Source organism: Rhinatrema bivittatum, chromosome 7 (genome assembly GCF_901001135.1).
Source record: "Rhinatrema bivittatum chromosome 7, aRhiBiv1.1, whole genome shotgun sequence".
NCBI lineage: Eukaryota > Metazoa > Chordata > Amphibia > Gymnophiona > Rhinatrematidae > Rhinatrema > Rhinatrema bivittatum.
The window spans coordinates 128445605-128463369 of record NC_042621.1 but is presented as its reverse complement, the minus strand read 5'-3'; the positions used below and the strand labels follow the sequence as shown (position 1 = coordinate 128463369).

Here is a 17765-nt window from a genome sequence, read left to right as displayed (position 1 = left end):
TCAGTAATGAGCGTGAATCCTATAGCTGTCATTATATCCATTAGTGTCTGGCAGGTATTTGATAATGGGCAGATAATCATACATGTGGCCCTTGGTGCAAAAGACTAGATAGCCCTCAACACGCTGCTGGGCTTCTGTCTATATCTTAATTTTGAGTTGCTAAAGTTTTAAAAGCTGATTAAGGAATAACTATGACTCTCAATTTAAGGGTTTTTAAATGATTTATTTGGTGTCTAAAATTTAAGGGCCTGATTTTAAAAAGCATTCACACACTTAAAATTGGGTTTTATATATGTAAATGCACTTTACCCATGTAAGAGGGGTTTTTGAAAATTACTACAATATATACTATTGAATTGTCCATAGGATTTACCTGCATAAGTGCACTTTTAAGTGCAATTTTTAAAATTGCTACAATAGTATGTTACATTTATGTGTATAACTCCTTCTAAGGTTTTTTTAAATTGATAACTAAGTGACATGTTAAATTGTGAATGATCAGCAACAACATTAAAATTAATCAATCACTAAAATAAAAAAAAAATTGTATGTTATTCTAAATCTGACTCTTATTTTGAAGATTTTCCTCCTTCTTGGGGGGTGGGGGGTGGGGACGGGAATCAAACTAGTGACTAGTTGCACAGAAATCAGTACTCTCACCTTCTCAGCTCAAGTAATTGAGCTTTGCAAACTCATAATTCTAACATTTACAAACAAATATTTACTTATTTTACTAGCTCAGAAAAGTCTATTCTCCCAAACCACATACAATTCTTAACACTTGCAAACAAATACTAGCCTTAAGAACTAAAACAATGTACACAGCCAGTAAAGCAGAGTTGCTTACCTGTAACAGGTATTCTACGAGGACAGAAGGAAATCAGCCCTCACATATGGGGTGACATCATCCTATAGAGCTTGACAATGTATAACTTTGAATGAGCCTCACTGGGCATGCTCATTGCATGACATTATACTGTGCGTCCATGCGGTGTCCCTTCAGTCTCTCTTTAGCAAAATGAAATTTGAACATCTCAAGGAAGAGGCTTTGTCAGTGGCCGAGCCCTTGTTGTGGAATTCTCTTTCAGACCAACTGTGGGCTATAGACTGTTTAAAATCTTAAGAAAGTACTTAAAATCCACCTATTTACTCAGGATTTTGAAGGCATGATTCTTACCATTGAGCCTTTCAGTTTTCAGGAACCCTACAAGCAGTTACAGTGTGTTTATTAGTTTTTGTTTGATTTTGCTAATTTTCTGTTATAATTTTCAGTCATTTTATTAATGTTTGTTATTTTAAATATATTTTAATTTCCATTTTTATACGTTTCCATTATTTATGTATGTATATTGCTCTTCTCTGCCTCAAATATGATGTGAAGGAAATGCAAATTGTTTTAAATAAATAAATGAATAAATAAATGAATAAAATAAATGTTGGAGAAGCTAATTCCATTGAGAGGTGGATGGGTTTCATGAGAACAGACATCCTGCTGTCCTCAGAGAACACCTGCTACAGGTAAGCAATTCTGCTTTCACGAGGTCAAGCAGGATGGCAGTCCTCACATGGCTCATCCCTTTTTACAGGCTGCCCAAATGAAAAAGGGGAACAACAAAACCAGTGCCAACGGCCACAAGAACAATGGTTTTGTTGGTCTCAATAAGGAAATTGAATTGTCAACATTCCTCTGATTCAGTTTTTTTTTTTATACCTTTTGTTCCTATATTAATTTGAATTTTTCAATTTCTCATCCTTATTCCCCTTCTTTATACCTTTTCATATATTCCCCATCTTTTCATACCCTCCATAAATTTATTTCTCCCATTTCCCTTGTATTTAATTCTGGTGACAAAAATTTGTTTTTGCCGGTTCTCATTTGATCAATTTACCTAACTTTCCTTAATCCTTCCACTTTCCGTTCCTCACGTTGTTACTGCTTCTTCGACCTTTACACCCTGTGCACAATCATTTCCAGTGTTTCCAACTCAGTTTCTTCTGGTTTTGCAGTGCCTTCTGCTCTGACGTCATTAGCACTGTCACAATCCTTTTGTCAGGCTTCCCCTCCATTTCATGCTCTATTCCTTCTTAAAGCTAGCCTTTAGCTCTGCTGCTCTTGCTGTCACAGCCGGCTGTTTCGAATTACTGTCAACAAAAGGTTTGTCTTGCCTTGTTTCACTCGCCTTTTGATGCACTGTTTACAATCCATCAAGTTCCTTTGCTTCCTTCTCCTTTCATACTCCTTTTTCACTGCTTTTTGCCACACCAGCGTTACAGAGCCACATGGCACTCTGAGTAGTCCTTACAACAGCTTGTTTACACAACTTTAGCCTTCTTTCCTTTAATTTCAATGTTCCCATATTTCGGTCTCATTTTCTCACTGTTTAACGTTTTTAACTTACTTTTCAGCATCTCTTTGTATTTGAGTATGTTCCATGGCTTGTGGCATTGGCAGGCTTTGTTTATTGGATTGCACATTGTTTCATATCTTTTTTTCCTTCCCCTCTCAGGCTAATTCCTCCCTCTCAATTCAATCTGGCTCCAAATGTGTTTCAAAATGCATATCTTTTCCAACCCATTTTTTAGTTTAGTTTTTTTTTTAGTTTATCCACAGCCTTTCTTACCTCATCTTTATATAAACCCTGTTTCCTACCTCTTGAATCGCTATGTATGGTGAATACTGTGTACAATTCTGGTGGCCGCATCTCAAAAAAGATATAGTTGCGATGGAGAAGATACAGAGAAGGGCGACCAAAATGATAAAGGGGATGGAACAGCTCCCCTATGAGGAAAGACTAAAGAGGTTAGGACTTTTCAGCTTGGAGAAGAGACAGCTGAGGGGGGATATGATAGAGGTGTTTAAAATCATGAGAGGTCTAGAACGGGTTAATGAGAATCAGTTATTTACTCTTTCAGATAATAGAAAGACTAGGGGGCACGCCATGAAATTAGCATGTGGCACATTTAAAACTAATCGGAGAAAGTTCTTTTTCACTCATCGCACAATTAAACTCTGAAATTTGTTGCCAGAGGATGTGGTTAGTACAGTTAGTGTAGCTGTGTTTAAAAAAGGATTAGATAAGTTCTTGGAGGAGAAGTCCATTACCTGCTATTAAGTTCACTTAGAGAATAGCCACTGCCATTAGCAATGGTAATATGGAATAGACTTAGTTTTTGGGTACTTGCCAGGTTCTTATGGCCTGGATTGGCCACTGTTGGAAACAAGATGCTGGGCTTGATGGACCCTTGGTCTGACCCAGTATGGCATGTTCTTATGTAAATATTCTACATATTAATTCTTTTTTTCTGGAATACTACCTTTTGTGGTACACTATACCTTTTCCCTTCTGTTTTTTAGGATGATTTTAGATTGCCAATCTCCCTTTATTAGATCTGCACCCATCTTTACATGCATAAGTGGTAGGTATGCCTTTTGGTTTCCTACTATCTAAAAATGTTAGAAGCTTTTTGTTTGTGCTCTATTCACATTTATTTTTTACATTTTTCCTTTTGAAATAGTACAATGTACATAGCATAACCATAATATCTCTCTTATTTGGGTATGTATTCATTATCCTCTGCTTTTTGCCATATGTTATATGGTCCTTTGTATATTTATAGTTAATGTTATGTTTGTGTTTTTTCAGAATTCACTTTCAACCCTACACAGATTTCTGCTCTTATGTAAACTGCTCTTATGTAAACTGTCCCTCCCATGTTGGAGGACCAATTCCATAATAGATATTGTTATGTACAAACCCTGAAGGCATCTAGTGCTTATGCATTCTGAGGTTGTTGGACCATTTATGAGCACTACTGCAACACAAGTTTATACTGGGCCACTTGTTTATGTAAAGTTGCAAAGACCGGATAGAGGCAGTACAAAGAAGAGTGACCAAAATGGTGTGGGGTCAGCATCGGAAGACTTATGAGACGAGGCTGAAGGATCTGAATACGTATACCCTGGAAGAGAGGAGCAGGGGAGATATGATACAATCATTCAGATACCTGAAAGGTTTTAATGATGCACAAGCATCAAACCTTTTCTGTTGGAAAGGAATCATTAGAACTAGGGGTCATAAAATGAAACTCCAGGGAGGACGACTCAGAGCTAATGTCAAGAAATATTTCTTCACAGAAAGGGTGGTGAATGCCTGGAATGCCCATCTGGGGGAAGTGGTGAAGACGAAAATAGTGAAAGAATTCAAAGGGGCATGGGATAAACACTGTGGATCCCTAAAGGCTAGAGGATGGAAATGAAGAAAAGAGTGCATGGGGATAACTTGCTGATGCAGCTGTTACTACTAATGAGCCTGATACTTTTGATGCAACTCCAACATTGCTCTCTGCTTCCATGCAAGGGTCAAGGGAAATAGAATCCAAACAGCATCCAATGAAGGCCCTGACTTTTACTCTGGGAAACTGATAAGCATGGGGGTAACCCGAACAGTGCGGCAGTCTAGGTGGATCATTTGGTCCTTTTCTGCCATCATTTCAATGTTTTTATGTAAACCTTTCCCTGACTGGAAAGGTCATCTGGGATCCTGGCTAAGCTTTCTGGACACAATAAACAAGGCGGAGTAAATAGCACACACATATAGAGCAAATGCAATGGAGCTAATGAGTGGCAAACATTGATAACTGATCAATACATTTCAGAAAATAAAGCTTTTATTGTAGATATAGTCACAAACAATGGTGTACATTAATCGAATATATCTTAATTATGTAAGCACAAGGACCCCGACACGGCCGTGTTTCGCATCAGGGCTGCGTCAAGGGGGCCAGACACTGTACATATCTGTAAACAAGAGAGTTCAATACTATATAACTTTGTTTCTTGTTTACAGATATGTACAGTGTCTGGTCCCCTTGACGCAGCCCTGATGCGAAACACGGCCGTGTTGGGGTCCTCGTGCTTACATAATTCGGGTACCTCCAGGAGCAGGGTGGGTGTGGAATGGCTGTGGAGAGCTGCTGGACCATTGCGCAATGATCTTGGATCTGTGCCACCACCTATCTCTGAAGAGATTCTCTCCAGTACACATTATATCAGCAAGTCTTTCCTGCATTTCAAGGCGGAGATCTGAGACCTGCAGCCAGGTGAGTCCACATGCCCCGATCCCTACAGCAGAGACGCTTGATGTCATTTTGAAATCATCATAGATTGAATGGACCATGTGTTTTCCAAACTCCAGCCCTCTGTCTACCAGAGAGTGAAGGGCGTCTAGCTGCTTTTGAAGAAGCTGCTCAGCCACCCCCTGCACTTGCTTCAGGATGTTCTACAGATTTTGGCCCATGATGAACTAGTAGGCTGCTATGCGGGCAATAAGCATTGCACCTTGAAAAGTCTCTCTCTCAATAGAATCCATAGGTCTAGAATCCCTCCCAGTGGCACAGAAGAACAGGTTCTGAACCTTTTGGCCTTTTTGAGAATGGATTTGATGACCACAGATTGGTGTGGCATCTGCTTGTCGAATTCAGGAGCCTTCTGGATGAGGAAGACTGTGTCTGCCTTCCTATTTACAGGAGCCACTGAGAAGGGGGTCTCCCACATTCTTATCAGCACCTACTGAAGGATCTCATGAACTGGGACTGCAAGATCTCCTTAGGGGCCTCCACAAACTGCAGAATATCTAGCAATTTGTTATGGGACTCTTCTTCCGTCTGTAAAATAAATGGAATGGTTTCAGCCACTGCTCACACAAATGAGTGGTGGAGGAAGGAGTTGGAGGGGAGACCCATAGACATCTCTTCTTCAGAGATGTCTGCAGAGTGGTAGTTGTACCCCCAAGAATAACGAGAACCTGAGTCACTGTGATCTGCAGGGGAGGGCTCTTTTGGCACTCTATCCTTAGCTAGTGAATCTCAGACCGATGCAAATGGCTATTTGGGCCTGGACCCTTAGGAAGTTTCCTTCAGTGTCTTAGGGAAACTTCCCCTCCCAAGGAGTAGGAGATCAGCAGAGAACTGGCAGCCATTGACCCCAATGCTCCTATAGGCATTGGCACCAGTATCAATGCAGCGCCGGCAACCATCTGAACAGAGTTGAGCAGCAGTTCAAGGATCATAGATACTGTCCTCTGTGCCCCAGCACAGAGGCTCTGCTGTGCCTTTTCCACAGCCCACTGGATCCTTTTCTCCAGTTCCTCCTCAAAAATCACTAGTACCAACAGACTAGGAAGCAGGAGAGATGGCCATATCCTCTTTGGAACCAAGAGGCGAATTGGAGGCAGACACCAGGACCAGTGGAGATTGTCACATGCCCCCGCATTTCCAAAGGATGAGCTCTCCTTGCTGTGGGACTGCTTAGGGGTGCCCTCTGCCAAAGCCGGACCATCCCCACTCCTGGCATCAGGCATCGACAGACACAGATGCTGATACATTTTTGGCTTCCATCGATGTCCAGGTTGAAGAGCTGGAACCAGATGTTTTCTTTGAACGGGAGAAGTTGGATAATGGTTTGTCTCTGGGTTCCCTACCAGCCATTGATGTCAAGGGAACTGATAGTCCCCTTCATGATAATGGCCCCTCTGCCACAGGTACAGCTCCAGGGTCCTTTGATGTTGATGCCTCCAATGCATCGGTCTTCCAGTGCCCAAATAGATGCTCCATAGAATCCAATTGGGACTTTTGCCCCTTTGGCTTCATTTCTAGGCACCGGCAACACCCATGGATGTTATGCGATGCCCCCAAGCACAGGACACATCTATCACAGGGGTCCTTCCACACTCATGGCATCACTGGAACCCATTAAAATCTTTGACAGCTTTTCTGTGTCGGTCTCAATCGAATGATGTCACTCCATGTGTGAGCACTGTCATCCTGCTTGTGCTCGGAGAATACTTTGTCTTTGATATATATATATATACACACATATATTTAAAGATTTTAACCATTTTTTCTTAGCAAATCCAACTTACCACCAGCAAATGAAGGTTCTTTAGGCAGTACTTCCTCCTTCTTACTGTAAAAACTGCTTACATCATCAACTTCACTGAGAGTCTGCTCATTTTTATAATCCTTTAGTCTCATACCCTTTGCTAGTTCATTAGGCAATTGCTAGCTCCATCTTGGTCTTAAATTACACACCATGGAACCATTTTCCCAATTCTTTTCTCCTCACTTATAAAAAGTTTGACCATCATGATCATCTCCTGTTCTTTTTGGATAAATGAAAACAGATCCAGTGTTTGGTCTCAGCTCACAGTTCAGACTTTCTTATCCCTGTCATTATTGCTATAACCAGCCCAACTGTCAGTGCAGGAAAAAGTTATTTACAATGAACTGGAGGTCAAGTCATAGTAAAGTCACCAGAGTAAATGAAGTACATTAAGACAGGACCCTGCCTCAGACGCTAAATGGATCAACACCTCCTCCTCCCAATGACAAACCATTTAATTGGTTGAAATCTTGGAACAACAGATCACTTAGTTATCAACATATTCCTTTATTTTTAAGTTGGTTTTAGACTCCTACCAGTAGTAAAGGCCCAAATAACTAGTAAGCCAAAACCTGATGTGTTTATTTGGTTTAGCTGTCAAAGCAATTAGTACAGAATGGGCAGACTAAACCTTTATGCTCTGGGAGAATAACAAGTTTCAGCTTACATCAGAATCCACCATCTGATGGCTCAGGGGAAGAATGCAAAGCTCTCTGCTGCTCTTCAGTTACCTTTCAACTTTTGTTTTGGCAGAATAAAATCTACAGATGGATGATCCCACCTGATCCCTTCTTACACTGAAAAATTCTTCATTTCCCCACCAAGCCATCTTAAGTTGTCACCAGGTTTGCTCTTCTAGAGGTTCCACTATAGTTAAAAGTTGTTACAATTAGCATTCCCTTCCTATTCCCAGCCTTCTTTTAACTGGATTTCCTAAAACATCAAAGTAAACCATGTAAGCTTTGTATTTGTTAAATTCTGATATTTCATATTTTTGGGATACACAGGAATGTGTATAGTAAGATTTTGGAGATGGAGAAATTACTACTTAACTGATAATTTTCTTTCCTCTAAGGAAGGCAGGCCACCAGTGAGTTATGCACTCCTACCAGAAGATGGAGATAGAGTAAAGCTGACTTGCTGATGTCACTGACATATAGCCCTGCCCCGAAACACCCCACCAGTATCTCTAGAAAAGCCAAACTGTGGACAAACTGATTATATTTGAACATGACTATTAACAGTCAACCACTCATGCTTCCAACCAACTGGGAAACACTGAGCTCAGCAAAAAAAAAACCCCGTATCAACTAATCTTAGGGGCTGGTTATATCACTTACCAGTCCTTCAAACAAATTAACAGAAATCATACTTTTCATTATCTGTATCTAAAGAACAAACTAAAAGCAAGTAGGCAGTCCAGGGTGGGTTGTGGATTGGCCTGCTTTCCTTAGAGGAAAGGAAATTATCAAGTAGGAAATAATTTCTCCTTCCTCTGCACTCAGGCAGGCCAATCCACACCAGTGGTATGTACCAAAAGCTACTCCTCAAAAGGGCGGGAGACTGCCCGTGGTCCTATCAACACTGCACACATGAAAGTCACATTCTCCTTAGCCCTAATGTTCAAGTGGTAATGCTTGGAGAAAGTATTTAAGGACTACATTGCTGCTCAGCAAATCTTGACGGGAGACAGCAACTGAAGCTCCGCCCATGAAACCGCCTAATTTCTAATGGAATGTGACTGACCTGTCTAGATAATGGGACATCTGCATCCACGTAGGTGGCCGTGATGACTTCTTTCACCTAACAGGCCACATTGCCGTTTTTCCCTGTTTACCTCTACCATGGAGCATAAAAAGTTGATTAGACTTCCTGAAGGAGTAAGTAATTGTCAAGTATCACACCAGATGCCACTTGACATTTAAGGCATGCAACAGACAATAATTATGATCATCTCTACCCTGTCCTGCTCTTTGTGAAAAAAACCGAAGGAGAGTCCAATATGGCTGCAAATCAAGTGGAATTTCTCCCTTTTCTAGAGGGGAGAAAACCAAGTCCCCATTGGCGCCATCCGACATATGATCCACATCCCCCTGAACATCTCCAGGGATAGCCTCCCTGCGACATTTGCCCACAGTAGCTGACAAGTGGGAGTCCCAAGCATGCAATCCCTTCTTAGTAGAATGCTTTGCCTCTGCTGGGCATCCCTGCAGACCCTGGAAAAATTCCACCCAGAAGGAGAATGGATCCATACCAGGGTCCACAGGCACAAACCTGGTATTCTTCGAACCCTCTCTCGGTGTCGTGAACAAGAGAGTAGGGGAAAGGAAAATTGGTTCTTACCTGCTAATTTTCATTCCTGTAGTACCACGGATCAGTCCAGACTGCTGGGATGTACCCAAGCCGCCTTAACTGGGGTGGGATCTGGAAAGTCCTGCTCGAAGCACTCCGCTACCAAAACAATCGACATCCGGAGCACGGACATCCAACCGGTAATGCTTAGCAAAAGTGTGCAAAGATTTCCAGATAGCTGCTTGGCAAATCTCCTGCATCAAAACACACTGGCTCTCTGCCCAGAGGCCGCTTGAGATCTGATCGAATGAGATTTAAGACCATCCGGTACCTGCCGCCCGTGGCATATGTGTGCCAAAGCTAAAGTTTCTTTTAACCATTGAGCAATAGTAGCTTTGGATGCTTTTTGTCCTTTCTTAGGACTGCTCCATAAGACAAAAAGATGGTCCGACTATCGAAAGGTATTAGTTATTTCTAAGTAACTAAGAAGCATCCGGCGGACATCCAATTTACGCAAATCATAAGCCTGAGGAGACTTGTGATCCAAATCTGAAAAAGCCGGTAACTCCACTGACTGATTCATATGAAAGGCCGAGACCACCTTTGGCAGGAAAGAAGGCACCGTCCGAAGTGAAACGCCTGAATCCGAGATCTGCAAGAACGGCTCCCAACAGGACAACACTTGAATCTCAGAAATCCGCCTGGCTGAACAGATAGCCACGAGGAACACCGCCTTGAGCGTCAGATCCTTCAGCGTAGCCCGCTTGAGAGGCTCAAAAGGAAGACTGCACAGCCCCCGGAGCACCAGATTCAAACTCCACGAAGGGCACACTGGACGCACTGGAGGGTGTAAATGCTTAGCCCCTTTCAGAAAGCGTGCCACATCAGGGTGTCCTGCAAAGGTCACACCATCAATTTTACCTCGTAAACAGCCCAATTCTGCAACTTGCACCCGAAGCGAATTGTATGCCAAGCCTTTCTTTAAGCCTTCCTGTAAGAATGCGAGAATGTGCACAATGGTGGCCCTTCGCGGGAAACCTTCAACCCGCCGCACCAGGAATCGAAAACCTTCCAGACTTTAACATAGGTGAATGAAGTAGAGGTCTTACATGCGCGCAGCAGGGTGGATATAACCGAATCCGGATAGCCTCTCTTTCTCAATTGCCTCCTCTCATAAGCCAAGCTGCTAGACAAAAGCGAGCCGCCTGATTGAAAAATACTGAACCCTGTCGAAGGAGATTTGGAAGGTGACCGAGACGCAATGGCCCATCTACCGCCAAGTTGATCAGGTCTGCAAACCAAGGTCACAGATCTGGGGCTACGAGGATCACCGGCCCCTGATGGGACTCTATCAGCCTCAGGACCTTGCCAACCAATGGCCAAGGAGGAAACACAGAGAAGTACGTCGTGGGGCCACGGAAGGACCAGGGCATCTACTCCTTCCACCCCGTGTTCCCTTCTGTGACTGAAGAAACGAGCCGCTTTTGCGTTCATCCGAGTTGCCATCAAGTCCAGATGAGAAATTCCCCACCAACGAGTCAAGAGCATCAGCGCTTCCTCAGACAGTTCCCACTCTCCGGGGTCTAGCTGTTGGCGACTGAGGAAATCCGCCTCGACGTTGTCCACTCTGGTGATGTGAGATGCCGCCAATAGAACGAGATTGCATTCCGCCCAGACCATCAGCTTGTCTGCTTCCGCAGCCACCGGCCGACTTTTCGTTCCCCCTTGACAATTTATGTACGCCACAGTGGTCGCATTGTCGGAGAGAACCATTACGGACTGATGGCAGACGAGGGGGAGGAAGTTGCGCAGCACTAGATCTATTTATTTATTTATTTACTTTTATATACCGGTGATCGATTTTACATGAACTGCTCTAGTCTCCAAATGATTTATGGACCACTTGGACTCCTTAGTTGTCCATTGCCCTTGTGCCGATCATGACTGACAAACCACCCCCCCAACCGGAGAGACTGGCATCCATTGTCACAATCAGCCACTGGGGATTCTCCAGGTCCATCCCCAACTGTAAGTGCTTGGGAACCAACCACCATCCAAGACTGCTCCTGGCTGGATCCATGAGAGATAAGCGGAGGTGAAACTCTTCGGACTTGGGGTCCCAGCGGGAAAGCAACGCTCTCTGCAAATGTCTCATATGAGCGAATGCCCAGGGAACTATTCTCCAGAGTAGACGCCATAGATCCAAGAACTTGCAAGTAGTCCCAGACCCTGGGCAAAGGGAGGGCCAACAGATGGTGAACCTGTCCATCCTGTCCCTGGGAAGGAAAACCTTGCCTACAACCATGTCGAAACGGGCTCCCAGGAACTCCAACACCTGAGACGGAACTAGTTAACTCTTGGAGAAATTGACAACCCAGCTGAGTGACTGAAGATGATGCAAAACCGACTGAACTGCCTTCTGACAAAGGGCTTCAGACTTTGCCCGAATCAGCCAGTCGTCCAAATAGGGATGAACTAGGATCCCCTCCCGCTGGAGAGCTGCTGCTACCACCACCATTACCTTGGTGAAAACGCGGGGAGCCGTCGCTAAACCGAATGGGAGTGCCTGAAACTGGTAATGTTCGCCCAATACCATGAACCACAGAAACCTCTGATGATGCTCTTGGATGTCAATGTGCAGGTAAGCCTCCATCAGATCCAAAGAGGCCAAAAATTTGCCTTTCTGAGCAGCCGCAAAGTCTCCATGCGAAAACGAAGTACTCAAAGCGCCCTGTTGACTTTCTTCAGGCCTAGAATCTGACGAAAGGAGCCTTCCTTCTTGGGGACTACGAAATAAATGGAGTATCTGCTGGTCCGGCATTCGCCCGGCGGAACTGGGATGATCGCTCCTAGAGCCTTCAAACGACACAGGGTCTGGAGTACCACCTGTTGCTTTGCCCGAGGCCCACAAGGAGACACCAAGAAAAGATCCAGCAGTGGGCGAGCAAAATCTAAAGCATAACAGTGTTCTAAAATGTTTAGGACCCACTGATCCGACGTGATTTTGACCCATTCCTCTCGAAACAGAGAGAGACTACCTCCGATCTCCGAACCCGAGGAATGGGTCGGCGCACCTTCATTGGGGAAACTTGTTGGCGGAGAATCCTTGGGAGGTTCCGTCGTGGAGAGGCCACCTGCTGCAAAAGGAACGGGCCCAAGCCTGGAACCTCGATGACGCCTGGCGAGGAGGAAGAGATGGGGGCCCTACTGGACCAAAAATGACATTGGCCCTGAAAATGGCCCCTAAAAGAACTGAAGGGGCGAGAAGACCTGGGTTTGTTCTCCAGCAGCTTGTAAACTTTGTTATCCCCTAGGTCCTTGATGAGATTTTCCAGATCATCCCCGAATAAAAGCTTGCCTTTGAACGGGAAGGACCCCAGTTGGGGCTTGGAAGAGCCGTCAGCTGACCAATCGTGGAGCCAAAGAAGTCTCCTCGCTGACACAGCCGAGGACATCGTGCGTGAGAAAGTAGGTAGAAGATCATACAGGGCATCCGCTGTATAAGCAACCGCTACTTCCATCCGCTCCGCCTGCTCCGCTTCTGCCGGTGGAAGTTCCTGAGCCGTAAGTAACTGTTGTACCCATCTAAGGGTGGCTCTCTGCTTGAGACTACTGCAGATGGCCGTTCTGACACCAAGCGCCGACACCTCAAAAATCCGCTTGAGGAGAATCTCCAGCTTACTGTCCTGGAGATCTTTGAGGGCAGCCCCTCCTGTCACTGGAACGGTGGTGCGCTTGGCGATTGTCGAGACGGGCCACATCAACCTTTGGAATCTTAAGTTCTAAGGACTCATCTGGGAGTGGATAAAGCTTCTCCATGGCCCTGCTAACCCGCAGAGTGGCTTCCGGGGCATCCCATTCCCGGGTCATGAGCTGCAAGAGCCTCGGGTGGAAAGGAAAAGTTCTAGGAGGGGTGCGAAGGCAGGACAACACAGGATCCCCCGGGGAAGGCGCCGCCACCAGTTGTGGAGCTGGAATATCGAGTTCCGCGAGCACGTGTGGAATCAAAGGGTCCAGCTCATCCCTTCAAAATAACCTAAGCACCCGCGGGTCATCCCCCTCAAGCAGGGTGGAATTAGCAAATCCATTGCCTGGGTCCTCAGAGAGAGGGTCTTGGGACGCGAGGTCAGGAGGGGGAGAGGGCGGCGTTACATCTGCATTAGGAGGTGTGCGGGGTAGTCTGACCCTAGGAGCCTCCTGACCATCCCCAGGCCTGGGGATCTTAGCTGGAGGAGATTCCTGCCTCCATATAAGCCTTATGGAGTAAAAGAACAACTTGTGAAGAAAAGGAGTGCTGCCTCTTTAAGGCGCCCCCCAGAGGCAATTAAGGAGGCGACGGAGGATCAATTCCCGAATCGAGGGGCCTCTCAGGACTCAAATTAGGTGGCAGTGGGAAATCCCCTCCCCCAGAGCAGCATCTGAGCTCGAGTCTCCCAAAATGGCTGTCGTTCCCGCACTAATCGGGGATGGCCGTTTCTTCTGAAGCTGCTTACAGGTTCCAGCTCCTCGCGGCTGCGATATTCTTTTGCCTGCTGCAGGCAACTGTGAAGGGCCATCACTCCTGGGAATGCAGCAAGAACACAGTCCCTCGCGGGAGAGCCACACTGCCGGCTCTTCACAGGCCGAGCACCGCAATCCCCGCGGCATGGTAAGAGAAGCTGCGGAGGAAAACAGCTGGGTAATAGATAATTACCCCTTCTGGAGACCCAGGAAATAAGCAGGCTGACGCGGCTCTTTTTTTGCCGGTCTAACAGGGGAATGAAACTTCCCTGTTTGTAATGACTAAAAAGTAGCCTTCAACAGAGGAATGAAGCGTCTAGAGCAGTGGTTCTCAACCCTGTCCTGGGGACCCCCCCAGCCAGTCGGGTTTTCAGGATATCCACAATGAATATGCATGAGAGAAAATTTTCATTGTGGATATCCTGAAAACCCGACTGGCTGGGGGGGTCCCCAGGACAGGGTTGAGAACCACTGGTCTAGAGGTATGGAGGGGGGAGGGACCGGCCCACTGGTAAATCTCCCCTCTCACCGGGCTTCTGAATCTACTCCAGGTAATAGAGGCTTTAGGACCAAAGATCTGCCTTGCCTGCTGACACTAGAACTGCCCTCCTAGGGAGAATCCGTACTCCTTGTAGTTTCCTCAGTCTTAAAACTTTTTTTTTTCAAGCTACTTACTAAAACCTTGATCTAGCCAGAGGCACTGAAGGGTGAAAAGGTCCCTTCCAACTTATTAAAAAATCAAAAATTTGTAAAGGATCAGGACCTCAGGTTATGCCATCCTTCATCTGCTGGAGTCAGAGAAATACTGAAGGATCACAGGTGGCAAATGGATTATCAGAGGGTGCCTTACAGCTTTTTTTTCTGACTCCATCTGCTGGAAGGGAGGCATAAAGTAGCAGTCTGGCTGATCCGGGTATGTACAGGCAACTGTCCGCTGTGTCGCCTTCCGCCACTCTCTCCTCCGAAGCCACCACAGACCAAGGGAATGTCCCAACCTCCACAAAATCTGTAGCAGCCAAATCACTTTTAGCATCTAAACAGCATTAACACAAGCATAGAAAGCGATGGCTGGATTGCCCTTATATGGCAAGCCTCACAGATAGCAAGGTGCTTAGACTTTTTTGTCCTTGGTGCCATAGCTTTCCTGTACTCTGTTCTAGGCAGCCTCCTGTATGCACCCAAACAGCGCCTGGATATACCTGCTCAAATACCCACTCAAATCTAGGCCACGGCCTTACACGCACAAATACCCGAGAATGCATGCCTATGCCTAAGTGTGCAGGAAAGAAATCTGCCACCACAGCCGGCTGACTGAACCGAGCATAAGAAGCACGGCCTAACCAAAAACTGCTCAATCTGTCAAGCCCGAGCCGCCTCCACTCTACATTAACTCCCCAGAGAAGTGAGAGGGAAAAGGTGGTAAGAAATGCAGAGGAAAATGTTGAGGGATGGGAGACCCGGTAAGGAAAAAAAAAAGAGGGGGCCTAGAACTTCTACTCTGTTTTTTGTTTTTTTTTAACCACAGCAATCCCCAAAAGGGAGATGCATGTCCACCATCTGCTGGAGAATATTGGTGGGCTAATGTTGGGGTGGAGCTATATGTCAGCAGCGTTAGTGAGTCAGCTTTACTCCATTTTCATAACCCACTGGTGTGGATTGGCCTGCCTGAGTGAAGAGGAAGTCACTATTTCAAAGCTGAGAACAGACATACAGCAAATCTCTGTTTTTAAATAAGGAAAAGGCTTAGGCTTGTTACTCGAAATATTATCACACGCAATGGTTTGTTCTGCATTGTGACTGCAACAAAGACTTATCCTTTTCACTCCTCAAATCATCATGGGTGAATTTCTGCCAATTCACACAGTCTGTACAATGAACCATCTCCTGTGACCAAGATGCAGTTCTTCACAGCTACTTCAAAATGCTGCTCTTTGGGTGGCTTCCTGATGTTGCAAAAATTTGGTTGAGCTCCTCCTTGTAAGGCCTTGTTAGGGCAATATGTTCATGATTCTCAACCAAGACAAACCCATACAGCTGAAGCATAAATCAAAAACTTGAACTGGGGCATTTGCTGAATGGCTTTCATATGGTAATGCCTGTCGGTCACAAAGGATGTGGCCCACATTTAAGCTCACATGCCAAGGTGACAGAATCTGTATCCCCAAACTATCTGGTTTCCCTGTTTTTGTCTTTTCAAGGGTGATGCAAAACATCTTATCTACAAGATCCTGCAGTTTTCACAGCGGCAGCAATTCTGTGATCGATATACCTTTGAATTAATGCTTTTGCAAAGTTCCACTTTTCCCTCCATGATTAACTGCACAGCTTCTTCCATGTCTCCCATCGCCACAGACAATACCTTCTCAGCTTGGGTCACAGTGCATGCCGGGAACATCTCCAGAAGCATCTCCACTGCAGTTTTCAGGTCACCTTTCTAATGATCCAGAGAAGAAACAACCAAGAATACCAATTCATCTGTTTTATTTACATGGAACTCTGCTAACAATAAAGGGGGCCTAAGCGGAAAAACAGTCTTAGCGCACCATTAAACAGGGCAGTTCAATCAAGTGGATATAAACAGTTTTATAGCACACTGGGCGCTTCAGGGGAAAACAAAACCTATAACTTAAGTTTTAAAAGTACTACAAAGGGATTTGCAGCCACACAGAAAATTTGTTTTTAAGCAATATTTACTTTGCTTAACTGTAATTTAACATTTTACTATACTGCCTTCAGCAGGATTCCAATGAAAATGATATGGAAAGCAATTTATATAAATACTGAAATAAATATTTTTCCGGAGTGCTGAAGTCAGAGCACTCTGAAAAAAATGGATCCCAGAATAAAAATGACACCACAAAATGCTCACACACTACCACAAATAGCAAAATATGAATAGACCACTGGCATAGCCCAGGGGTACGCAGCACTGGTCCTTGAGTGCCACAAACAGGTTGGGTTTTCAGGGTATCCACAATGAATAAGCACGAGATATATCTGCATGCTGTGAAGACAATGTAGACAAATATACCTCATGCATATTCATTGTGGATAGCCTAAAAATAAGACCATTTGTGGCACTCCAGGACCAGAACTGCCTACTCCTGGCATAGCTAATTCATCTTCTATTGATTGTTCAAAAATATCCTATTCCTTGTTTTTCACGTAGTGAACAAGCCAATTTCTAAACCTTAGTAGCTCTGATTTTGCGTAGATTCTAAACCAAGACACTTTGACATTGATATTCAGACTTTGTCTAGGCAACTTTTCAAGTTACCTTGACAACGCCCAAAATGTAAATTTTTTCCCCTTCTGTCCAGTTAAATTATGCCTGGGTAACTCATTACCCTGACAAAATTTAGCCGGGTAAAAAGAAGCAATGGGGGGCATTCCGGGGGCGGATATTCAGCGCTACCGGGCTAAGGTTAGCTAGGTAAGTCTGGTTGGTAAAAATAAATAGCTGCCCTAATGTTATCTGAGTAACTTTAGCTGGGTATATTCAGTGAAACACTTATCCAGCTATGTTCTGCTGAATATGCAGATACAGTTACCCGAGTAATTTTGTGAACTGGATTCTCAAATGTGGGTCTAGGGTAGTTGTGATCTCATTATCCTGTGCTGCCACACAAGAAGCAGGAAATAAACATTTTATTTTGGGCTCTAATGGGTTAGGTAGCTCAGCATAGCAGGCTAATGCTGCTCAAAAAAAATTTTTTTTTTTAATTTATGATTTTTCAAAATATTACAAAGAACAAGCTTTGCACAGAAACTTCAGAGAGATTTAACAAAGGAAAGAATAAAAAGAAAACAATTCATAGTACGCGAATCATACAATGATATATAAGCAAGTTTTCCATAGATAGCAGAATGATTTAGCCATGCTGTCTGGGTGATGTTATCCGGGTATCACAGGGCGGAGCTGTCTCTCTAAGCTCGCAGAGCTTTTCCCGTGTGGCTGTGGGGCTCTTCCCGCATGCCTCGTGCAAGTCTCTTAAGTTGGTTATAAAGCCGATCTATGTAGAGTAAAATTCAG

The 17765-nt window shown here is 44.6% G+C and overlaps 1 protein-coding gene across 1 annotated transcript in view; it reads right to left on the bottom strand.

The window, feature by feature from the left end:
- CUEDC2 (CUE domain containing 2) overlaps positions 1-17765 on the bottom strand; it is a 108972-nt gene that overhangs the window by 15043 nt on the left and 76164 nt on the right. Inside the window, exon 7 of the mRNA XM_029609111.1 lies at positions 16002-16166. Coding sequence (XP_029464971.1) covers positions 16002-16166 — 165 coding nt within the window. The remainder of the gene's footprint in view (positions 1-16001; positions 16167-17765) is intronic.